Genomic DNA, 26084 nt, shown 5'->3' on the forward strand with positions numbered 1-26084 from the left:
AAGATTGTATACTGAGTACTCCAAAATTCAAATGACAAAACATAAATAGAGCCTAGAGGGTGGAGTCCAGCCGCTCGATGCTAAATAGTGAATCCAAAACATAAGTAGAGCTAAGAGGAGTCACGACCGAGGCTAGAGCGAAATGCAATGAGCTCTAACTCTCATCAAAGGCCACCTCCTCATCATCATCCTCATCATCACCCTCATCATCCTCATCCTCATCCCAAGCCTCATCCTCAGCAACGGAGCATGAAGTCCCAATATCACTGGGCATGCTAATCGGAAGACACTCCATAACATCATCACTTCTCTGTGCAATAGCCTCCTGAATCTCTTGCAACTCAAGCAAGCGCTCCTCATCCTTCTCTTTGTTAAGCATCTCCAATGTCACCTCCATTCTCTCATAGCCGCGCTCTTTGATCTTGCATAAGAGCCTCAAGTTGGTGTGTATGTAGACAAGTTTCTCGGTATGAGCAAGAAGTAACCTATTTCTTCTCTTGGTGTGAATGAGAGAGAAGGTGCTCCAATTTCTCTCACATGGAGAGGCACATGTCCCTTGAGAAAGCACCTTAAGTGCAAGAGTCTGCAATGTGGGCGTGCAAGCCCCAAGAGTCTCCCACCATTTTACACCCTCTTGCATTCTCTTTGGATCCTTTGCAATAGGATGAGCAAATGACTTTCTTTCAGTGAGGAAAGTGTCCAACTCATCAATGAGGGTACCCTGCATGGTCAAATCACCCTTGGTATACCTGTCCAAAAATGTCATCCACCCGTCATGAACCTCACTATCATTGAATTGCCCTCTTCCTCGCCATATAGGATGCAACAAGTATCCCACAGCATGCAATGGTGTGTGCATCATATTCCATCTATCAACGCATAGGTCCTAGATCTCTTGCATCCTTGCCGCATCAATACCTTGCATGTTTTGAATTTGCTCAACCATGCGATCCGTAAGCTCATACACAAGCCCCATGGTGACTCCTTCCCTATCATCCAAACGAAGTATCTTCAAGATGGGAACACAAATCTTCAAAATCAACTTGGCCTCTTGCCAAAAGGATGCATAAACACAATGTCCGAGACCACTATAGCCTTTGCAGTCCTGGATGCCTTCATTTTCACAAATTTTGCATCAATCATAAGCCTACGCACACCTTGCATACATCTCTCATCCACAAGACTAGCCAAAATGATGAAGTAGTGGGAAAATCGAGTGGTCGATGGCTTCAACAATTCCTTCTTGCTAAGCATTCGAAACAATGCCAAGACAGTGGACTTCCTTGTGACAAATGTGACAACCTTTGTTGCATCTTCAAGAATTTTTGCAATCCAAGGGAGCTTCCCAATATCCTCAAACAAGAGGTCCAAGCAATGGCATGCACATCTCGTAAAAAAAATATGTTTCCATTTCTCTTCCACCATTTGCCCGGCCCCAACACAATTAGTTGCATTGTCCATGCATACCTGCACAACACCCCAATAATCACATCCTTAAGCTGCTTGAAAATAAATTCTGATGTCTTTGTCTCCCCAGATGTGTCCACAAATTTCAAAAACACAGAACCGTGTATAAAGCATGCAAGAAAGTTAATGATAGACCTGCATCTAGTGTCAGACCATCCATCACATACAATTGTGCATCCATATTTTTTCCATTTCTCGCGCACACCCATGATCTCATGACCACTGCATTTGACCTCATCATTTAACTCTGTGGTGTGCAAAGCATTGTATGTGGGAGGCACATAAGATGGACCAACTTGTCCAATTGCCTTGACCATTTCCAAAAAGAAAGGACTCCGCACTTTCCATTCAGGAATGTCCTTTACATAAAAAAAACCTGCGCAAGGCTTGATCTGCTTGCTTGCGTGCTTGCAAGCTAAATGCACTTGCCAAGGGCCCTTGTGCAACCTTCCTCTTCTTGCTCGAGGACCCCCACATTTGATTTGGAAGCCGAAGTCCCAGTGGCACTTACATGAGCACTCCCTGATGCATGTGTACTCATTGAGACTGAGGCAGAGGCATTACCTCCCAAATCATCCACCAAGGCATCTACAAATGCATTTGGGTCCTTCCCATCATTCTGTACATCTACATGCAATCTTGTGACCACCTCTTTGACATTCTCTGGCACACTGTCACATGGGCCTACACCATAGCCACAGAGGGACAATAAATGTGCATGAATACGGGAGGGGCCGCCGTCCCAAGTATGCCCACAATACTTGCATTTACATGTAAATTGCCCTTTCTTTTGAGGCTTCAATTGTTCTACATACTGCCATTCGGACACTTCACTCAGCCCATCTGGATTCTGCAAACTTGCAAGGTGCACACTGCAAACCTTGACAAAGTGGAGGCCTCACGAGTAACGGAGGGCGTAGGTGAAGAATTAGCCGCGCGCGGGAGAGTGTGTGGGCATTGGGTAGGGCTCCCGGCTCGCGGTCTCGAGTCCTCTCGACTCTCAAGCTTTGATGGGGACTCTATGTGCAGAAACAGCAACGCTGCAGGTTTTTATAACATCGCGCAAAGGCGTTTTGGGCCACATTTGAGAAATTGGGGGAATTTTGCCAGCTCGTCAAAAAATGCCATGCTCACGTCCGGAAACGGATACCATGCGCGAACGCGTGAGGAAGCCTGATTGCCCAATCGGACGCATCTGGAAAAAACTATGGTCGTCGACATAGCCGACAAGTCCAAGCATTGTAGAGATTTGTGCAATCATAAGTAGACCGCTCTCGCCATAGAGAGTAGGGCCTTCGGAGGAGGGTTTTGACAACATTCTGGTGTCGTATTCTCTTCTCTATCTCTCAGTCTCAGCACCTTCACTCACAGTGTCCATTCACTTTGTTTGTGTCCATTGCATTCTCTCATTAAGAACGGAAGGCTCTCCCTTCTATAAGAATAAAAGGAACCTTGAGCACAGTTCGGAGCACTCATCTTGAGCAAAGTTCAAACATTCATTCTACTGCACCTTACATTGGTATCAGAGCTTTGGCAGTGTTCTGTATTACTCAAGGAAAGAACCACAAGAATCACAAGAATTTTTTTTGCTTGTTGCGGTCGCACGAACCCAAGTTCGCTTGAGCATGTCGATTCCTAATCGTGTTTTTGAAGAGTGACAGGAATCCCAAGAAAGAAGGGCTTGTCCAGCCTCCCCTTGTGTCTCTTTTCACTCATTGAGAACGGACCGTGCACTTAGCGGCCGGCCAATCGACGTGAGGTGGAAAAAAGCAACCTTGGTGTGAGCGCAAGGCCGCCAAGCGGTGCGCCCGTGGAAAGGAGTAGAACTCGGGTGAAGAGAAGATCCTTCTCGAACACGGTTTGCAAGCGAAAGAAAACCTCAAGAACCTCAAGACCTCAAGCCCCTCAAGAACCCAAGAACCCAAGTTCCTCGTGAACTTAAGAACCCAAAACCACAAGAACCCACAACTTCAGAATGGTCATCACTCGAAGCGGAATGGATACTTCGCTTAGAGGTGATAAGCATGAGAGAAGCGAAGAAGAATTTTCCTCACCAGGAGGTTTTTCCGACCCTCCCCCTTTCCCATCTACATCAAGGATTGCACTAACTCCTATGGAAGCTTTGGAGCTGATGTTTATCGAAAGGAACTTAGAATGCGAAGCAAGAAATGCAGAAAGAATAGCAGAAATGAATCGCAGACACGCAGAAATAAAAGCAGAAATGGATCGCAGGCACGCAGAAGACAAAGCAAAAAGAGAAGCAGAAAGAAAGGCAAGACAAGAACAGCGCGAGCGACACATGCAAGAGTTCTTGCGACTCTTTTCTCAAGTGCCGGCACAGATGCAAGAGATTCAGGAGACAGAGACTCTCTCAATCTCTTCTTCTCCAAAGCATGACACACAGGATTTGCATGATTGTGAGCAGTAGATGACTTGAATGACAATGATTTGCATGATGATGATTTGATTGACAATGGTCAACATGATGATTTGGATGATAAAGACAAGCATGATGATTTGCATGATCAAGATGTGATTTCTCACGAGCATGATGATTTGCATGATCAAGATGCGATTTTTCACAAGCATGATGATTTGCATGAAGATGATGTGATTGTTCACAAGGATGATATGTTAGTGGATGCTTTTTCTAGCGAAGCTCACCTCATTGTATATTCAATCAATCACGAAGAACCGATCTTGGCTTTCGAGTCGACGTCCAAAGAACCCCCACAGGACGATTCGATCATTCAAGAAGAACCGATCTTGGCTCTCGATTCTAGGTCCAAAGACCCCTCACAAGAAGTATTATGTGTTCGCATGATTGATAGGCACGCATTGTTCGAGTGTTTCATTCGTGATCGTTTCCTGTATTTTAGTCAACGTCTTTATGTGATCCCTTTTCCTAGGCATGACATATTGTATGTTGAGCACGTTTCACTCATGAATGAGCACGAATGTATGCGTATTTTTCATGAAAAGCTGAAAAGTATGCATTCAAGGAAGTCACATTTCATGTCTCTTCCTTGGCGCGACACATTTGAAGAAAGAGCACATGAAAGTATGAGCACCAAGCATGGGCATTTCCGTTGTGAATTGCCACAGTTGATTGCTTTAGATCATAAGAGAAAGATTTGATCTCATTGTTTGCGTGTATGTGGTGAACGGTTTAGCACTCCGTATCTTTGTTCATCTACATTGCATGCACAGTCTTTGAGGAAGACAAGATTTTTTCCACTCACTTTACATGAAATGGGTATGTTCATGGTTTTGTGTTGGAAATGGGTTCAAGAATTTTCAGCCATGGAGATTCTTGAAGAAGAAAGAAGCATGACTCTCAACGAAGTTGAAGCATCGAAGGAGCCACACAAGACTTTGTGTCCCTTTCGGCGCGGCCCAAAGAAGCAAGCATTGCAGACCTTTATGAAGTTCAAGTACCGCACGACCCACACATCAGAGTGGGCCGGCAAGGAGTCCCTTCCAAGATTCCGGATGCTATTGGCGATCTCCCTCGACGCCATATAGTTCGGTACCAGTACCTCACTTTGAAAAGGAGGGGATATCACCTGACACATCCAACACTATGTGTCCGTGGACAAGCTACAGCATGATCAGGGTTCAGTTCAGTCAAGTCAGTCTAGAATAGAAATTGATCTGGCACTTTTTGTGAGTCTGTTCGCAGACCATGCATGTCCAAACACTTAGATTAGATGCATATCCTCTGGTTACACACAGCATGATCATAAGCATTCCCATCAGAATGCATCAGAATCCTTCAGGGGAATTTTCCAGTGCATTTAGCCTATTTTCCCTATTTTTGACATTTTTCACTTATTATTTTTAAGTGACTTTTGTTGGAAAGTAGGTAGGGCAAATTGAGTAAGTTTTTATATAAGCAAACCTAGACTAGCACTATTTGGGAGAAGAGACAGCAAGAGCTCCATTGCTCAACAGGCAACTTCTCAGCAAGAACCCCCTTGGTGGTTTTCCCTCCAAGCAAGAAGATCCCCATGCTAGCGTTTTCCATCAACATGAAACACTAGCGTTTTTCAACAGGCACCATCACCATAGGACCTCAGTCAGCTAGCGTTTTCTGCAGGCTTCATAGCCAAGGAACTCCTCAATGCTTGGACTTGCCGACGATGTCGACGACGATGAGGACGACGACGAGACAGGCTGAAAACTGAAATCGCTAAGGGCTGAAATCTACAAATCTTGTATCTACTGAATTCTGACTCTATGTCGGTGACAATGTTGATGGTGACAATGCGAAGAGGCAGCAAGAGCACTCGCTCAACAGGCAACTTCTCAGCAATTTCCTCAAAGATGTAACTTTGATTGAAAACCTGTTAAAGTTCGAGGGTCTTCTATTCAAGAACTCACGAGTTAGATTGAATTCCCTTACTCCAAACTTTCTGTGTTCAATGATTCCCGTCCCACTACGGGGATTGGATTCTATGTACACTAAGGTGTACACTTTCAGCTTTTATTGCTGACTCTACCATCTGCTACAAAGTATTTTGTAGATGCGTCTACAAAATTCGGGCAAAAGTCCTTTGTTGAATTTCTTCATCTTTCCTTCCTCAGAGAGGATCGAGAGTGGAGCTACCTTGGCGAGAGTGAACCACTACTTGCTTTGACTCACTCGTGTTCCTATTGGGCAAACCCATCCCAATCTTCTTGGATGCCTTCCTCAAAGTGTAGAGGAAAAAAATTTGTCGAAAAATTCAGCCTTGAATTGAATCCAAGTCTTGTTGTAAGTTCCTTGCAGAGCTTTGGTATACCACCAAGTACTTGCAATCCCCTTGACGTATTTAATCACATGCCTCATCTTCGACGCTTTTTCAAAAATTGCCGTTTGCAAAGGCAACTTCAAACTTGTCGAATCAAAGCGGTAGCTTTCGGGGCATCTTCCCTTTCGTCAAAAGTATCAAACTTGACTGGAAGTGTTCCTAGGTCTAGAGACCTTCTTCATATCCTTCCCGAAATGACGGGATTTCATGGGCTTTAGTTCTGGATTGACGTTCTGTTGCTAATTGAACTATTCTTTTTCTTTTAATGATTAATTTCTTTTTTAGGATATTTTATTATGTGCACTAAGAACTGTTAAAAGATTGTAGCTAAAGGAACTACCATCAAGAACGGACAAACTCTAATGTGTCATTTGATGGGTGACGGTAAACATCGCGAAGGAGTTTCCGTAAGTTCGGTGGAAAGAGCCGGGTTACGAGTGCCCCTGATGCGTCACATGATGGGTGACGGGTACATCAATAAGGGGGTATCCCGTAGGCTAAGGAGGAAATCCGAACTGAGTAACACTACGCTCCCGTTTTGTGACAGTGGTATCAGAGCTCGGACTCCTCTCTTTCTCTGCAAAGAAGGACGATTCCGAGAAGAACGGGAAGAACCATGTCGAACCAAGGAAGAAGCGTTGAAGAGGAGCTTCAACAAGTGCAAGCTCAGCTTGCGGAGTTCCAACAAATCTTACTGTTGCCAGACGTCCAAAAGCTTTTGGGCGGAATGAAGAAAACGAATGGAACTGATGCAGCCAAGCATCCAGACAACACTGTTGGCGTGAGACCACAGGAGGCAAGAGAAGAAGAACGTGCCGAGGTGCACAAAGGATCTTCGGATCGGAATGAACGGCCTACTTCAAGGAGAGGCCAGGAAAAAGCGCTCTCTTTGCTAGACGAGAGCAAGGACATCTCTATCTCATCTCCATCTTACTCTCCTGATTATACTTCTACTTCTCGATCATCGCGTCAGAAGAAGGAAGCAACTACTACTGCCACTATCCTACACCAATCTAAAGATAAGCCTCGATTCAAGAAGCATGGTCACAAGTCTCAACATCGCATGAGAGTCTTCAAATCGGGCGACAAGGACATCAAGTTCGAAACCTACAACGGACGGAGAGACATCTCCAAAGCACTGTCCTTCATCAGACAGTTTGAAGTCGCCTTTACCAATGGGCACTTCACAGAAAGATCCAAATTACGCCATGTGGGGATGCATCTCAAGGAAACGGCAAGTAATTGGTGGTTAGCCAAGATTCTGGAAGGTTCTCAGGCCAGAACTTGGGAGAGCTTCAAATCTGAATTTTATGAACAATTTCTTCCACCTGACTTCGAGCAGGACATACGGAAGGAATGGGACTGGCTTGCCCAGAAGGAACATGAAAGAGTAACGACTTATGTGGACAAGTATTGGTCGGTTCTTCTGAAGGTCACTCCCTTCATGAAGATTGCTGACGAGGAAAAGAAACGAAAGTTCGAAGAGGGTCTTCAACCGCAGCTTCGAAAGAGTATGAAAGTGTATCCGCATGACACCCTTCAGAGGATGATGGAGTCAGCAATCATTGCTGAGGATTTGCACTCAACTGGGACGCCCAGAAAAATGGAGCATAGCACTTACCGTGCAAGACAAAGAGGGGTCTACGATGACCAAGGGGACCAAGGAAGAAAACGTCCTCCATCTAGGGACTATGATCATTCTAAGAAGCCAGAGGGGAATGGCAAGCGAACTAAGTATCTTTCTCCTACTCAACTTCAAACTTTCAGAGAGGAAGGAAGATGCTTCTACTGTGGCGAGAAAGGACATATGAAACCGGATTGCCCGCTAAAGCAGCAACGGCAAGAACAAGCCTCTACGAGGCAAGAGAAAGCAAGGAAGGAACCCGCACCACCAAGCTCGAACTCAATTCCAGATGTTCATGGAAACACAGAAACGGAGAAAGGGAAGCGTCAACTTCTGAAGGGTTGGGGGTCTTTGAACAACCAACGAGTACTGATTCTTTATGATCCAGGATCCACGGATAACTTCATCTCCCTGGATACTGCGGAACATTTGTGCCTCACACCGGCTCAGCTTGGCACACCAGTTACATCCAGATCGGCATTCGAGGGGTTGACAACCAATGCAACTCCCGTGCAAGGACAGCTCAATCTTCGGATTGGCGAGTACAAGGACCGCGAATCATTTTTTATGGCACCCATCGAGGGATGTGATATCATCTTGGGTATGCCATGGCACTTCCACATGACACCTATTCCCGATTATGTGGAAAAGACCCTCACTTTTGATCATGGGGGTAAGAAAATAAAGATTCATGCTGATGTAGGAGATTGGCAATTCCCAATTGTAAGCCATATCTCCATTAAGAAAGAAATGAAGAAGTGTGTTTCTGCTTACTTGATTTTTGCACGTGAGAAGGATAAAACTAGTGGGGATTCACTCTCTAGTCTGGACATTAAACGTTTTCAATTTATTGAAAAGTACAAAGATTGTTTCACGGAAACACTCCCTGATGAACTACCTCCGGTACGTCCGAAAGATCACCGTATAGATCTCATACCGGGTAGCTCGCCTCCCAATCAACCCCCTTATCGGGTGAGTCTTGCTCAACAAGAGGAAATTTTGAAGCAAGTCAACGAGCTTCTAGAGAAAGGGTTAGTACGGCCAAGTGCTTCACCCTACTGCTCTCCAGTTCTACTGGTGCAGAAGAAAGATGGCACGTTTCGAATGTGCATAGACTATAGGTCTTTAAACAAGATCACGGTCAAGAATCTCTTTCCGATCCCTCGGATTGATGATATACTTGATAAGTTGCAGAGTGCAAGTGTCTTTAGTCGCATAGACTTAAAGAGTGGGTATCATCAGATACGAATCGCCCCTGAGGATGTCCATAAGACTGCTTTCCACACAACCTTTGGACTATATGAATTCTTGGTAATGCATTTCGGCTTGACCAATGCTCCTGCGGCGTTCAATCGCATGATGGACCGCATTTTCAGCCCGTATCGAGCTTTTACGAGAGTATTCTTTGACGACATACTCATCTTCTCTAAGTCAGAACAGGAACATCAAAAGCACTTGGACTTAGTGTTTCAAGAATTGCGAAAGCATGAATTGCATGTGAATGCAAAGAAGAGCGAGTTCTTTCTCTCAGAGATACACTATCTCGGCCATATAGTCTCTCACAATCAAGTGAGTATGGATCCTGCCAAGATCCGAGTGGTAGAAGATTGGCCTATTCCCACTACGGTACATGATGTACGTAACTTCCTGGGGTTATGTTCATACTATCGAAGGTTTGTCCGAGGATTTGCTCATGTAGCAGGACCACTTCATGATTTGACAAAGAAGAAGATTCCTTTCAGATGGGGATCGAGATAACAAGGAGCTTTTGATCGGCTCAAGTACTTGCTAAGCCATGGACCTATTCTGATAGTGCCTGACTTAAGGAAACCATTTGAGGTTCACTGCGATGCTTCAGGCGATTGCATCGGAGCAGTGTTAAACCAAGAAGGCCATGCAGTGGCATATGAAAGCAGACGGCTTAAGGATGCAGAGTTGCATGCATCAATCTACGAAAAGGAACTCTCGGCTGTGATTCACGCCTTATCCAGCTGGAAGCACTATCTTCTAGGAGCGGATTTTGTGATCAAGACTGATCACCAGAGTTTGCGGTATTTTCTTACGCAAAGGAAACTATCTGAGAAGCACATGAGATGGGCAACTTTTTGTCTATGTTTCACTTCCAGATCCTTCACACGGCTGGGAGTAAGAATGTAGTTGCAGACGCATTGTCTAGGCGGCCAAGGGTGAACGCTATCACTTCGGTGTATCACCAAGAATTAGAAGCACTGCCGGATTTGTATCCGAATGATCCACACTTCTCCACCATTTGGGGAAAGCTACATCATGGAGAGAATGAGTTTCCCTATTCCATCCAGGACGGTTATCTTTACCACCATCAGGCCATATGTGTGGCGGAACCATTAAGAAAGAAGATCATGGATGAAGCACACGCTTCGCCTTATGCAGGTCATCGGGGTATTCTCCCTACGACCTTAGCAATGGAAAGATATTTCTTTTGGCCTAGCCTTAAAGCAGACATTGATAAGTATGTCAGGGAATGCTTGGTTTGCCAAAAAGTGAAGTACGATCAGCATAAGACGCCTGGGTTGCTACAATCTTTGCCTGTGCCTAATGAACCTTGGGAAAGTATTGCCATGGACTTCATCATGGACCTCGCTAGAACTCAGACTGGAAATGACGCGATCTAGACCATTGTGGATAGGTTTAGCAAGCAAGCACACTTTGTATGAGTCAAGAAAACGATCAAAGCAGATCATATGGCTAGGGTCTTCCTAGCACAGATCTTTAAGCATCATGGAATGCCTAAGTCTATTGTGAGCGATCGAGATCCTCACATGACAAGAAATTTTTGGCGTGCCTTGATGGATAATCTTGGTACAAAGCTGAATTTTTCATCTGCCTACCATCCTCAAACGGACGGGCAAAGTGAGATAGCCAATTCCACAGTATTGGATATGTTAAAAGCTTATGTGTCAGACCGGCAATTTGACTGGGAGAAATATTTGCCTCTTGTTGAGTATGCGTATAACAATACCATACACTCATCGACGGGGAAAGCACCTTTTGAGATTCTCTATGGTAAGCCTTTGCTTCCACCCATCTTTTTAACTAAGGATAAGATCTTTGCAGCGGATGAATTTGTCCGGGACTTGGACACAACCTACGGGCAAGTTAGAAGAGCTATTCTACGCTCTCAGGAAAAGCATAAGAAAGTTGCAGACAAGCACAGAAGGAATCTAGACTTAACAATCGGACAGTTAGTCTTACTCAAGTTTGAGAAGGCAAGACTTAAGAAACAAGCGTCTCATAAGGGGAAAGTGGTAAAACTTTCTACCCGTTATTATGGGCCGTTTAAGATTACTGAGCGAGTGAATGATGTCGCTTTCCGATTAGAGCTACCGCCTAATTGGAAGATCCATAATGCTTTCCATGTCAGTTTACTCCGGCCGTATGTGGGACCGTCTCCAAGCCAACCTAGTGCTGAGGAACCTCCTGAGATTGAGGAAACAGAAGAAATACTCCAACCTGAGCAGATAGTAAGTCATCAGGAGCGGCCCCTCAAGTCCGGAAAAATAACACAGAAGTATTTGGTTAAAGTTTAAGAACTATTCGAATCTCGATGCTCAGTGGATGATGCAGGAGGAATTAGCAGCTTATTCCGAGATACTGGAGGTATATGTCCAAGCACTACAGTTGAGGTCGACTGTTTAGAAGCCAGAGGGATGTTGCTAATTGAACTATTCTTTTTCTTTTAATGATTAATTTCTTTTTTAGGATATTTTATTATGTGCACTAAGAACTGTTAAAAGATTGTAGCTAAAGGAACTGCCATCAAGAACGGACAAACTCTAATGTGTCATTTGATGGGTGACGGTAAACATCGCGAAGGAGTTTCCGTAAGTTCGGTGGAAAGGGCCGGGTTACGAGTGCCCCTGATGCGTCACATGATGGGTGACGGGTACATCAGTAAGGGGGTATCCCGTAGGCTAAGGAGGAAATCCGAACTGAGTAAGAAAGTACGCGTAAGAACGCAAGCACAAGAATAAAGATGGGTTCAATGACGTTTTTTACGAAAAGCAGGAACGGTCGCGGGAGGAGAGATGTTTTCCCGCGAGGAGTCTGTGTCTGCATTGCATCTGTGTCGTGTCCTGCACCCGGGGACGCCTGGAATGTGTCCGTGTAGCATTGTTTTCACTAATTGAGTGAGTTTTTAAAGTTTGAAGAGGTTCACACTTTATTTTATAAAGTGACCGGTCACTTTTAAGTGACTGGCCCCCTTTATTAATAAAATAAAGCAGGCAAGGCTCTTATAGAAAAAGCCAGCGCTAAAACCAAGGCAAGGGGGCTGAATTGCGATCTCTCTCTCTCCTCTCTCTAGAAAATGCGATTTTCTCTCTCCTCTCTCTAGGAGTGCCAAGCTCTGCTTTTGGACCCCTATTCCTACCGAGTGTCAGACCCTATAAAAGGGTAGCCAGCGTTTCAGTTTGCAGACGCCGGAAGCAGCAGGAAGTACTAGCGCTGGGATTCTGGAGTAGAGCTAGGCAACAGAATTTGCAAGTGTTCGCGTGACGACTGAGTACGGATATCGATTCTCCGAGCAAGAAGCGACACGTATAAGGTGTTGATACGCTTTGAGAATTATTGCTTTGTGTGGTTTGTTTTGCAGGAATCTCCCGTCTTACGGGAAGGCCCATAACGGGAAGTACGGTTTCACACCTAAGTCCCTTACGAGAAAGTAAGGCTTCGCGCCTAAGTCCCTTACGGGAAGGAACGGCCGTGTGCCCAAGCCCTTTACGGGAAAGCACGACCTTCGGGTCTAAGATTACAGAACGGAGGGGTTTCCTCGGGTTCTCATGCTTGTATAAGAATTCTCCTTGAATAAAAGAATACTCTTAACGCGGGGGGACCAGCCCATCTTCTGGTCCCCAATACTGTGTCGATCTTCTCCCTTCTCTCATGTTTTCAAAGAATTATAATTTTCAGATTTTCTAAGTGCTCGTGTACGCTCCCGTTTTGTGACAGTGGTATTAGAGCTCGGACTCCTCTCTTTCTCTGCAAAGAAGGACGATTCCGGGAAGAACGGAAAGAACCATGTCGAGCCAAGGGAGAAGCGTTGAAGAGGAGCTTCAACAAGTGCAAGCTCAGCTTGCGGAGTTGCAACAAATCTTACTGTTGCCAGACGTCCAAAAGCTTTTGGGCGGAATGAAGAAAACGAATGGAACTGATGCAGCCAAGCATCCAAACAACACTGTTGGCGTGAGACCACAAGAGGCAAGAGAAGAAGAACGTGCCGAGGTGCACAAAGGATCTTCGGATCGGAATGAACAGCCTACTTCAAGGAGAGGCCAAGAAAAAGCGCTCTCTTTGCTAGACGAGAGCAAGGACATCTCTATCTCATCTCCATCTTACTCTCCTGATTATACTTCTACTTCTCGATCATCTCGTCAGAAGAAGGAAGCAGCTACTACTGCCACTACCCTACACCAATCTAAAGATAAGCCTCGATTCAAGAAGCATGGTCGTAAGTCTCAACATCGCATGAGAGTCTTCAAATCGAGCGACAAGGACATCAAGTTCGAAACTTACAACGGACGGAGAGACATCTCCAAAGCACTGTCCTTCATCAGACAGTTTGAAGTCGCCTTTACCAATGGGCACTTCACAGAAAGATCCAAATTACGCCATGTGGGGATGCACCTCAAGGAAACGGCAAGTAATTGGTGGTTAGCCAAGATTCTGGAAGGTTCTCAGGCCAGAACTTGGGAGAGCTTCAAATCTGAATTTTATGAACAATTTCTTCCACCTGACTTCGAGCAGGACATACGGAAGGAATGGGACTGGCTTGCCCAGAAGGAACATGAAAGAGTAACGACTTATGTGGACAAGTATTGGTCGGTTCTTTTGAAGGTCACTCCCTTCATGAAGATTGCCGACGAGGAAAAGAAACGAAAGTTCGAAGCGGGTCTTCAACCGCAACTTCGAAAGAGTATGAAAGTGTATCCGCATGACACCCTTCAGAGGATGATGGAGTCAGCAATCATTGCTGAGGATTTGCACTCAACTGGGACGCCCAGAAAAATGGAGCATAGCACTTAAAGCATCCGTTTTTCCTCAAAGTTTCCTTTGAACACATCTTCATTCAAGTGCTTGCCTTTCCTTGTGCACAATTCTAACACAGTTCGAAGTTTCCTCTCGACTATGGATATTCCCTTTCCGATGCACCCATCACCCACCTTGTGACGCATCAGGAATACCCATCACCTAGTCACTTCCTACCGAACTTACGGTACAATCTCTTTCACGGTGCTCTGTCACCCATCCTATGACGCATCAGAGATGTCCGTTCCCGGATGGTCGGATACTTCTTTCCGATGCTCCCTGTCACCCATCCGATGTGACGCATCAAAAGTACCCATTCCTGGTGGCCTTACAGATATTCCCGTTCTCAGTGCTCCCGTCATTACTTTGAATGACGCACTAGGAATACTCTGTACTCAGATGTCTCCAGTGAGAAAAAACCTCTCACTTAAAATTCCAATAATTCATTTAGAATTATTTTTCATGTTGTTCCAAGCGAGAAAACCCTCTCCCTTATAAATCCAATAATTCATTTAGAATTATTTTTCTGTCAGATAAAGCCAATTTAGCAACACATATCCTCTGGTTGCACACAACATGATCATAAGCATTCCCATCAGAATGCATCAGAATCCTTCAGGGGAATTTTCCAGTGCATTTAGCCTATTTTCTCTATTTTTGACATTTTTCACTCATTATTTTTAAGTGACTTTTGTTGGAAAGTAGGTAGGGCAAATTGAGTAAGTTTGTATATAAGCAAACCTAGACTAGCACTATTTGGCAAAAGAGGCAGCAGGAGCTCCATCGCTCAACAGGCAACTTCTCAGCAAGTGAAGGAGTACGAGCGGAAGTGCGACGCAAGAGAGAGTGCAAGAAGAAGAGCACGACGATATGTGAACTCGCTCTACTGTAATGTGTAGAGCATAGTGAGTTTTTATTAGGTTTTTACAAAAGAATATGTGTACATACCTGGCGGCCCGCCCACTTACCTGGGCGACCACATTGGGCTTTATACCCCAACAACCTCCCACTTAAAGTCCAATGTGGTACTTTAAGTGTGAGAGAAGCTACTATACAAGCTAATATACAAGAGATGTAGAGAAGTGATGTACTACCCTACACCTAACTGCTTGCAAAAATGCGCAAAGCTCTCTGAGGGAAGTCCTTTTGTAAGTAGATCAGCAGGATTTTCTGTGGTGTGAACTTTGACAAGCTGAAGTTGAAACTTGATTATCCTCGAGCATTTCCCTGATGAAATGATACTTCACATCCACATGCTTTGTCTTTGAGTGATAAACTGGATTGCGAGCCAATTGTATAGCACTTTGACTATCACAATATAACACAGGCATCTCTTCTTTGATTCCCAAATCTGTTACTAGTCGATTAAGCCAAATTGATTCTTTGCATGCCTCTGATGCTGCAACATATTCAGCCTCTGTAGTAGACTGAGTAACACAATCTTGTAATCTAGAACGCCATGATACTACTCCACCAGCCAATGTAAAGACATACCCTGACGTAGACCTTCGGTTGTCTAAGTCACCTGCATAATCCGAGTCTGTAAAACCCTGTACACTTAGCTCCTGACTCCCATAGCATATACGCATACTCTTTGTAGCTTTCAGGTATCTCAATATTCCTTTCACTGCCTCCCAATGTTTCTTGCCTGGGTTTGACATGTATCGACTTACTACTCCCACTGCAAATGCAATGTCTGGGCGAGTAGCAATCATTGCATACATCAAACTACCCACTGCAGACGCATATGGAATCTTATCGATTTCAGCCTGTTCTTCCTCAGACACAAGACAATCTTGTTTGCTAAGTTTCACATATGGTGGCAATGGAACACTCAATGCCTTTCCCTTCTCCGTATTGAAACGTTGCAAAACCTTGTCAATATACTCTGTTTGAGATAACCAAATCAACTTCTTTGATCTCTCTCTCTCAATGCGCATACCAAGTATATGACTTGCCTCACCCATGTCTTTCATGTCAAACGATTTTGCCATCTTTGACTTCAAAGCTGAAATTTCTTCCAAGTGTTTGCCAGCAATCAACATGTCATCCACATACAAAATAAGGATCAACCAACTGCCATCCTTAGCCTTCTTTGTATACAGACAGTGATCGAACTCACTACGTTTGTAGCCTTGAGAAAGCATAAACTTGTGGAATTTATGGTACCATGCCCTCGGTGATTGTTTTAAGCCATAAAGACTCTTTAACAACTGGCATACCCAATCTTCCTTGCCTTTCTCAACAAACCCTTCTGGCTGCTGCATGTAAATTTCCACATCTAAATCACCATGCAAGAACATTGTCTTGACATCCAATTGGTGCAACACCAAATCTAATATGGCAACCAATGCAAGAAAGCATCTCAATGTAGTCATCTTGACCACCGGAGAGAAGACTTCATCAAAGTCAATGCCTTGTTCTTGCTCAAAGCCCTTGGCAACAAGCCTTGCTTTGTACTTTGGCTGACTATCATGAGCGGTGATCTTATACCTGTAAACCCATTTACAAGGTAGAGCCTTTTTGCCCTGTGGTAATTTAACTAGCTTCCATGTCTTGTTTTTATGCAGAGCTGTCATCTCTGACTGCATGGCCAATTGCCAATTCCCGGAGTCCTTCACTTGCACTGCTTCCTTGTAACATGAAGGCTCATTGCAATCAGTCAACATGACATAGTTCATAGATGGAACAAACCTATCAGGAGGTCGCGTGACACATCCAGATCTACGCACAATAGGTGGCTCAGGCTCAGCCACAACCTGTGGTTCCAATCTATCCTGTCCTTGCTCCTCTTGAGCCCTGACATTTTGTCTTGCACGTGCAGGTCCATCTTCTTGGAAGACGACTCTTCTAATCTTCTCAACCCTCTCTGGTTTAGAATGATATTTGGCTTCATTAAAGTGAACATCATTGCTGCGGATAACCTTTCTGGATTCGGGATCCCAAAGTCTGTACCCCATCTCACCAGAATTACCATAGCCTAGAAAGATGCACTTTCTACTCTTTGGCTCAAGTTTGTTCCTAAATTCCTTTGCAACGTGAGTATATGCCTCACAGCCAAAGACTCTGAGATGCTTGTATGAGGACATTTTGCCTGACCATACCATCTCTGGCACTGAATCCTTCTGCAAAACCTTGCCAGGAGATCTATTTATAAGATGAACAGCTGTTGATACAGCTTCAGCCCAAAACCCATTTGGCAGCTGTGCATTAGACAACATACTTCTGACCTTCTCTTATATGGTCCTATTCATCCTCTCAGCAACACCATTTTGAGGAGGATTGTAAGGAGCAGTAAGTTCACGTTTTATACCTTTTGACTCACAAAAGTCCTGAAAGGCCTTTGAAACATACTCTCCACCATTGTCAGTGCGTAAGCATTTAAGCTTCTTGCCACTCTGATTCTCCACAAGTGTCACAAACGTTTTGAAAACACTAAACGCTTCATCCTTGTGCTTGAGAAAGTAAACCCATACTTTTCTCGAGTAATCATCTATAAATGTCATAAAGTAAGAAGCTCCCCCTAGAGATAGGTTAGGCATAGGTCCACACAAATCACTATGAACAAGTGCCAACTGTGTATCTCTTCTACTGCTTCTATGCTTATGTGGCTGCTGTGTTTGCTTACCATACAGACAATGTTCACAGAATTCAAAATCATTAAATGAAAAGCCAGGCAAATAACCAGAACGAGACAAGATTTCCATTCCCTTCTTGGACATATGTCCTAACCGGCTATGCCACAAAGAAACGTTCAGCTGCTCGGTTACATTGATTACGATTTGATACATAAATCATGTAAAGTCCTCCAGACTTTACTCCATGTGCTACTGTCATAGAACCCTTGGATATCTTCCACATGTTCTGTCCAAAAGTGGTGACGTAGCGAGCATCATCAAGTAAACCTGTGCTGATCAAGCTCTTTGTAATTGCAGGAACATGTCTCACATTCTTCAGCGTGAAAGAAGAGCCATTCTGAAACTTCAATTGAACATCTCCAACACCTAAGATCTCACATGTCTGCCCATTGCCTAGCCGAACATGATCTTTAGTGGTCACATAAGAGGTAAACCACTCCTTGTTTGGAGACACATGAAGTGATGCCCCTGAGTCTATAATCCAGTCACTCAGTGCATTTCCATCAGATGATGTAAGAAGAGCTGAGTCCATTGTATTCTTCAAGAAGTAGATGTCTCCTGACACTAGACTGTCATCCTCTGCAACAGTGTTTGTCACATTTATTTCTTGAATCTTCACTGAGGACTTGTTCTTCTCACCATGGTCTTCAGCTTTCTCTTTGCCTTTTTCTGCTTTCCATTCTCTGCAGGCTCTTTTCATGTGACCCTTCTTGCCACAATGGTAGCATTCTATGTCACTCTTGCCTTTAGCACTGCAGGACTTGCTACGAGACTGATTCCTCTTTCCACCTTTGTACTTTTCTTTGGTCCTTCCCCTGACAACTAAGGCTGTTCCTTTGCCTTTGTCCATTGTCTTTCTATTGGTTTCTTCAGTAAGCAGACTTCCTTCTACACCTGCTATGTTCAAACCATCTGGAGGTGCAGAATTACTCAAAGCTATGCGAAAAGTGTCCCAACTTTCCGGCAATGTGATCAACAGGAACATAGCTCTAACACGTTCATCAAACTTGACACCTTGAGCTGACAATTGATTGTAGATTGTGTTGAATTCATTCAGATGATTGGACATAGGTGTCCCTTCTTTCATCTTCAAGTCAACAAGCTTCTTAAGCCAGTATACCTGTGAAGCTGCACTCTACTTCGCATAAAGATCACTCAGCTTTATCCATGCTTGATAAGCCGACATCTCGTCTGCTAGATTGAAGTAAACGCTTTCTGCCAAAGTCAGCATAATGGTAGAAAGTGCCAATTCATCCATTTCGCTCCATTCATCTTCGTCCATATCTTCTGGTTTTATCCCCTTGAGCTTTATAGGTTTTATTTGCTTCTTTTGTACCAACACGTGTCAAATCTGCTTCTTCCACAATGGGAAATTGGTTCTATCCAGCTTCTTGATATTGTAAAGAGCAGTGTCCTCTGATCCATCCATAGCTACGCTTCACAGTAGTTTACTTTCTTGGGAAAAATTCGGCAAAGTTTTCCTTGTAAACTGACCTCTGAACCAATATCAACCTGTCAAATGAACCAAGAAAGCTTCAGATTCTGCATAAATTTCGACAATCTCCTTTGTAAAATGGCTCTGGTGTACTCAAAAACAGACCAAAAAACAGCTCAAAAAACCACTATCTCTCTAACACTGTAAGCTGTGGGTAAACCTGTCCTGCACCTGTACTGTCTCTCACTGTCCTGCACTGTCCTGTCATTGTCCTGTAAGCATAGACTGCGACAATGCCTCAACGGCAGTAAAGCAAAGATGCAATCCCAACTGTCTAACTCATAGTCAATACATCCTAGCTGCCTATCTAAGGGTGCTCGAGGGATCGCTCCAAGACCTGTATCACCGAAAGGATCTCAACATTCGAGAATCCCCCAGCTCAATAAAACCTCACTCGACCCTCAACAAAGGCTGCAGTAAATCTGACAGTACATAAACTTCCCACAAAGTCATACATCCACAAATTTCCCAATGTATGCTGTAACCGCTGCGGCGGTTGTTTACTGCGTGACTCGCAGCCAGCAAACTCTCAACAGACATACATCATCTCTGACAATACATCCCATGTGGAAGTACCTGCAATGTCAGGATGAAATCTGGAATATCAAGCAGCAAACACAAGCTACCTGATGAACGGGTGGATGTCGCCTACAGTCTGTGTGTAGGTGCGCCCGTGTCGTATGTGACGCCTCCAAGAACTGTAAGCCGTTCTTCGTTGTGTAGATAGCCACAAATCAGCACTCTGGAAGTGCAGATATCCTCAGCACTTGCAGTCGTAGGCCGAAACCCCAAATTTGCAGAGTCGAATCTGCTCCCGCTGAGACCACGTAGACGAAAATGGCTAGCGCAGATCTTTGTCGAAGCCGAATGGTGGCCGAGATGACCCCAGAATGAAATTCTGAGAACACCAAGCCCTTCAGGCTTACCCACAAGATTTGGGGCCGTGTCTTCGCCTGTCAAATCTCACTCCAATCTGAGCAGGTGACTCTGGCTACCTGCAAATGCTACCCCGAGCCTCGATCTGAGCTCTGATACCAGTTGAAGGAGTACGAGCGGTAGTGCGACGCGAGAGAGAGTGCGAGAAGAAGAGCACGACGATATGGTGAACTCGCTCTACTGTAATGTGTAGAGCATAGTGAGTTCTTATTAGGTTTTTTACAAAAGAATGTGTACATACCTGGCGGCCCGCCCACTTACCTGGGCGACCACATTGGGCTTTATACCCCAACAGCAAGAACCCCCTTGGTGGTTTTCCCTCCAAGCAAGAAGATCCCCATGCTAGTGTTTTCCATCAACATCAACACTAGCGTTTTTCAGCAGGCACCATCGCCATAAGACCTCAGTCAGCTAGAGTTTTCTGCAGGCTTCATCGCCAAGGAGCTCCTCAGCCTAGCGTTTTACAGGAACCCCCAATAGCCCCCATTTTGGCATAGCGTTTTTCAGCAGATAGTCTCGCAGTTTTCAGCAGACAAAGACCTGCATTTTCAGCCCTAAAGACCATCAGATCTCAGCCCAAATACCCGCAGGTTTTCAGCCATAAAGACCAGCAAGGGCAGCGTTTTCTCTTGCGATTCAGCCGCAGCAGTATTCAGCCTATCAGCGTTTTTGGACAGCAGATAAAGAGTAGCAAATTTCAGCCATAGCATCGGTCTCATCATCCCCGTCGTCGACATCGACCTGGCCTAGACTTGCATCAGTCACATGCATTCAATTTGTACCCGTTTGTGCAATCAATAGTAGACCACTCTCGCCGACGAGAGTGGGGGCTTCGGAGGAGGGTTTTACAACGTCTCTAGTGTCGTATTTCTCTTTCTCTCTCTCTCTCAGTCTCATACACTTACACGCAGAGTGTCCATTCACTTTGTTTGTTGCACTCTCATTAAGAACAGAAGGCTCTCCCTTCCATAAGAACAAAAGGAACCTTGAGCACAGTTCGGAGCACTCATCTTAAGCAAAGTTCAAACATTCATTCTACTGCACCTAACACTCATGCTGACCTGTAGCACTAGCGTGTCCACGTGGCTGAAGTGCAATGCGAACGTGACATTAGTCATTTGAGTGACTCCCAAAATCTGCATGAAATATAACATATCAGTCGAAGAGGGCATCCCCCAAACATCGCAGAGAGGGGCTAACGTTCCCCTCTGCACCTTCGCCTAAGAAGGCTGGTGTGAAGAAACACGCCGAAAGAGGGTCTCTTTTTACTGCCCATGTGCAATCAATGAGCTGCACATGCATATAGCCAGGTTGGCACACTCGATGTCAATATTGGCATCTACCTGGTAACCGTACTTCTCATAAATGCCTTCTCATATAGGGGGCTAGAGCTGGCCAGTACCAACATAGTTACCTGAGGGTGAAATCAAACAATATAAAGGAGGATTTTTGTGTGAAACAGACCCTCAGTTTGATTCTTAAAGGCAATGAGTAGCATGCTACACCAAGTTCCAACTCCTACCCTCATTTTCCGAATTCTCAAAGTGCTATTGCTTTAGCCTATATTGTAATTTGGAGTTGAACCTTCCATTTGCCGCTAAGTGTTGGAGATTGAGTCAACGCCAATGGTGGTATCTAGATTGCTTCGCTAGTTGTATAAGTATTTTAGTCCTAAATTCATTTGAGCCAACTCTTAGCCTTTATCAAGTATTGTGGCCATTCGAGCCACCTACTGGCTGGATGGCCTAATGTAGTGGCCACATGTCCCTTTAATGGGGGTAAAGGCTCTAATTTGTTCGTTGTACCTTTTCTAGGTCTATCATTGAGGCTCGAGATAAAGGATCACATATATGTGACCTTTGTTCCATTTTCTATCAAATCTCATACATGCTCAAGCAATGGAGCGGGAAACGCCCACAGACGGCACATATGAAACGACGAAACGCCATCCTCTTGCTTGAAACACGTTTCGTGACCCGAAACATTTCGGAATCAGAGGTGTAGCGCCACGTGGAGTTTCAGAAGACAAGAAACGGGGCCTCAAACGTTTCAAGTAAAAAAAGTCCTTTTGATTCTTTCAAGCCAGAAAAGCTAGAGGCAAATGAGCCTAATGAAGGAGATGTTGATCGCTGTGTAGAAATTGAAGAGGACATCTCCTCATAGACTCATGTTCTCTATGTTTAGCAACGAGTCATTGTTTATTGTTCATATTTGACTCGAGTCCCATTTGCATGATGAAGACAAAGCCTTTGTCCCTTGCTGGTGTATCTTAATTTTTATAATCTATCAAAATTTGCGTTTTTTTTATTTATCAGTAGTCATATTTGTATCCTATAACATGGATAATAGCACAGCCTGGCTGACATGGCATTTCCCCGTTTCAACCCTCTCAAACTTTGCCAATTCCATTTCCGTTCCCATTCCCCACAACTTTGTTCTCGATTTATTGAGCAATTGTATACTAGAGTTGTTCCTCTAGCATTTTTTCTCTCTCTCCATTTCTCTTTGGCCCCATATCTCCTATTACTCACATCTCTTCTTTGAAAATAAGTTCCATGGCCACAATTATGGAGCATGTGACATCTATTTCAATTCATGTATTCTAAATTAAAAGTATCTAAACCCCTAATAATTACCATACACCAACAAAATGACACAAAAATTCATTACACATGATTATAATTTATGGAATACCCATGACAAATCTGTGAACAAGGAAGATTCCATCCACCCTCTTGTTATGGCTCACTATTCTTAAGATGCAAACAGGATGGAGCTTGCAAGGAAAATTGTTATCTAATTAGAAACTAGGAACTTGCAACGGAAATGTTTTTTGGTCAGAAAATCTTGCAACTATTGTAGAAAATATTTACATAGAATCTGACAAAAAAATCAACAATATAGCTTCCTTAATTGCAGCAAACACATAAAATGCACAAACAATAAACTAAACATGGGTTTTACAATTCTCTTCCAGATCTTACCTAAATTTGGAGGCTTGAAGTGGTACAAAGAACCTGCATGAACGATAGGAGAGGGTTTGAGAAGATCATAGTCTTTGCATTCAGCTGTTGAAGTTTTCTGCTTGATTTCATGGATGTACGACTCAACATGCTTATTCACCATACGACAAAGAGCCTTAGAGTCTGACTGTTTAACCAAGCCTGAAGGCACGGGAAGAACCTCCTCAATCCACCCTACATATGTATAAAAGTAATCTTTTGATTATTTATACAGAAAATCCACAGCACATACTACAGATCATGTTGCCATTCAAATATCATGACCCTTAAGTAATGGACAACTACAATCCTTGATAAAACAAGAAGGAAAAAAATGCCTGAAAATGCTGGAAAAAAAGGGGTTGAAGCTGTGTAGCACGCACCTGAGGAGGAGCGTTTCATCCCCTTTTGCTTTTGGACAATTCCCTGGTCTTTGCATTCCTGCTGAACCAATGCAGCGGCACTTTGGACCAGCTTGGCACAACTACGGCTTTGCAATCCATCCCTGCTGGCACTTTGGACAGGTTTGGCACGATTGCGGCTTTGCAATCCATCCCTGCTGGCACTTTGGACTGGCTTGGCGCAATAAGGGTTTTGCAAACCATCCTTGCTGGCCTTGTGTGGTACAGTAGGAGAGAAAATCCTGTGTGTATGCTTGTTGGCCAAAAATTGATGTGGTAACCTAGAATCGACAGGACAAAGAGGAGGCTGTAGATCTCCACGTAGGCACGTCTTACCTTGTAAACGTTGATTATCATATTGATGTGGAAGTCCGTAATGGTGATGTGAATTACGATGTCTGGACGACTTGGGGTGTGCAAGTGTATGTTGCCAACTAGATTGAGAGTGATACAAGGGTTGTGAAGGGGGGTGCGGATGAGCATGTGGATGTTGCTGATGTGAATGGTCCTCGTCCTTATGCTGAGGATGGTGATGTTGTGATGGTTGTTGGGAATACTGGTGATCCTGTGAATGAGGATTAAGCAAGGAATTTTGATACCAATGTTGCCGTCTTAGCCTCCAAAGCCTGCTGACAGTTTCGGTCCATAACTTGACAGGATGTTGTACAGGAGAGTGCGAATGGTAAGGACCACCACCATCATGGGTTGCAGCCCACATCCATTCAAGCCCTTGAAGTCGTCAAGAAAGGTCAGACGTAGAAGAGGGCCCAGTCCTCCCTGTGTTTTGCAACGGGGATTTCCTTCTACGCATTCTGAGGGCTTGTTCTCTCTCTCTCTCTCTCTCTGACCGCGCACAGACAAGCAGGAATGGCCGAGGCCACCAAAGCCTTTCCGCGAGTAGCAGAAGACGCTGTTTATTCCCGCTCAAAATTCTGCAATGTCGTAAGCGGCTTTTCACGTTCTGACCAAATCGTGACGTCGTCTGTCAACATTTTTTGGAATGTGATTATGCCCAAGGTGTGAACCCTCTCAAGGATTTTCTTGGTTTACGTTTTTTCATTGAGAGCATGTAGCCCCTTAGTTTTTTGCATTCAACATTCTGCTATTGATTACTTCTCTTATGTCCTTCATGGACCAAGCTCTTAGAGCCTTCCACTCTGGATTGGCCTTGCAACAGATTTTTTGTGTGGACTAGAAGGAGAAACAGACATATGCAAACACTCCATGACTCTACACGTTCTTCTCCCGGCGATAGTTGAGCCTGCTACTCTTAATGGAGATGATGTGGCTTAGAGAAACTCCATGTTGAAAGCCTTTGAGTATGAGCACCGAGGAGAGAGTGCGATAAATAAAGGAAAAGCATCCATATTGAAGGGCATGGCAGTGGCATGAGCCAATTAGAGAGCTCCGTAGCATCTTATGTCTTCCTTCGCAAGAGGTAGTGATAGAGGTGGAGCAAGCCAAGTTGTGTGCAAGATCATACATGATTCAAGTTACACTGGTGCATTTGTTTTGTTGATGGAACACTAGTTTGTTGTCAATTTCTTTTAGCAATTATTCCACTAGCTCATACGTAATAGTAAGGTTTCGATAAAGCACCACCACACCAAGAATAGATGCATATCGCAAAAAGATCACGTCCTTGCCACTATGACACGGCCACTATTGTCATTCTCCAAGTATGTATGTACATTGGGGTAGCAAACTATATCCCGTCCACTAACATGCCTTGAGGTGATGTCAATAATAGGATTTGGTCGCCCTACTCCCCCTACATCTGACATGATGTTAGTCCTCTTTTAGCCCTTAATAGTACCAAAGTCAACTCTATGATTGTATCATTGTTTCCCCCTCATGACTCTTTGGACGGTCCCAAGGCAAGTCCATTCTCAATCAAAAACTTGTAAAAAATGTGCATCTTTTTCTCCCTAAGGATGAGGTGTGGTGTGTGACCAAATAAGCCAAGATGTGAACCCTCTTTTGTATGCCAAGATTGTGTCAATTGGTTGTAGCACGTCAATATTGGAAGATGTGCACTCTTGCTAAAGACACACTCAATTTGGTATAGTCTTTGTGTATACCTCAATATCACTAACTTCTTTGCGTGATTCAAATTTAAGTTCGAGCATGGTTAAATACTCATCGCATAGAAAAAAATTAGAGGTTTTTATAACAAAGTTAGAGGTAAATTGAAGGATTTTATAACAAGTTCCTCTAGATTTTGTCGTTTTCTCACCTATTCAATCTAAAATTTGGAGTAATTTTCAAAATTTGTTGGTGGGATTCAGTTGAGGGATTCCAATGACCGAGCAAGGTTTTTCGGGCGAACCAAAAATCGAGCTAAACCAACCAGTTAACAAGTGGAGTTTGTGTGGCTCTACCAAGTGTGATCGTAATATTTTGGCAGCACTGAATATAACATGAAAGAGTAAGTAAGAGAAGTCAGATCCTAGGATGCCTATGATATAGAAGGCAACTTGAACAAAGTTTTTCTAAAAAAGAAATGCATGAACCCATGCATATTAACTTTGCCAACCTCATTGCAAATGTAGATGCCAATTCTTCCATTGAAAGATCCTCATTGTGTTGAGAAGATGCATTCAAATGTAGCAATATTCTTTAAGATCGTGAGCATATAAACACAATGATCAACTACTAGACAAAC

The 26084-nt window shown here is 44.0% G+C and overlaps 1 protein-coding gene and 1 pseudogene across 3 annotated transcripts in view; both read right to left on the bottom strand.

The window, feature by feature from the left end:
* Positions 1-24404, bottom strand: part of LOC147420086 (uncharacterized) — a 50993-nt gene extending 26589 nt beyond the window's left edge. Inside the window, exons 1-2 of one of the 3 annotated variants that reach the window (XR_015187028.1) lie at positions 23402-24403; positions 23001-23213 (exon numbers count right to left, since the gene is read on the bottom strand). Coding sequence is in view for 2 of the 3 variants with exons in the window: in XM_086505004.1 (XP_086361130.1) it covers positions 23001-23213; positions 23402-24137 (949 nt within the window). In the remaining variant the exon portion in view is untranslated. Of the gene's footprint in view, positions 1-23000; positions 23214-23401 lie in introns of all 3 variants that reach the window. The other 2 variants (XM_086505004.1, XM_086505003.1) reach the window with 2 other exon arrangements.
* On the bottom strand, positions 155-4136 carry LOC147420087 (uncharacterized; annotated as a pseudogene).
* Positions 24405-26084: the final 1680 nt, after the last annotated feature.

Source organism: Adiantum capillus-veneris, chromosome 28, assembly GCF_014529385.1.
Source record: "Adiantum capillus-veneris isolate H3 chromosome 28, ASM1452938v2, whole genome shotgun sequence".
NCBI classification, from domain to species: domain Eukaryota; kingdom Viridiplantae; phylum Streptophyta; class Polypodiopsida; order Polypodiales; family Pteridaceae; genus Adiantum; species Adiantum capillus-veneris.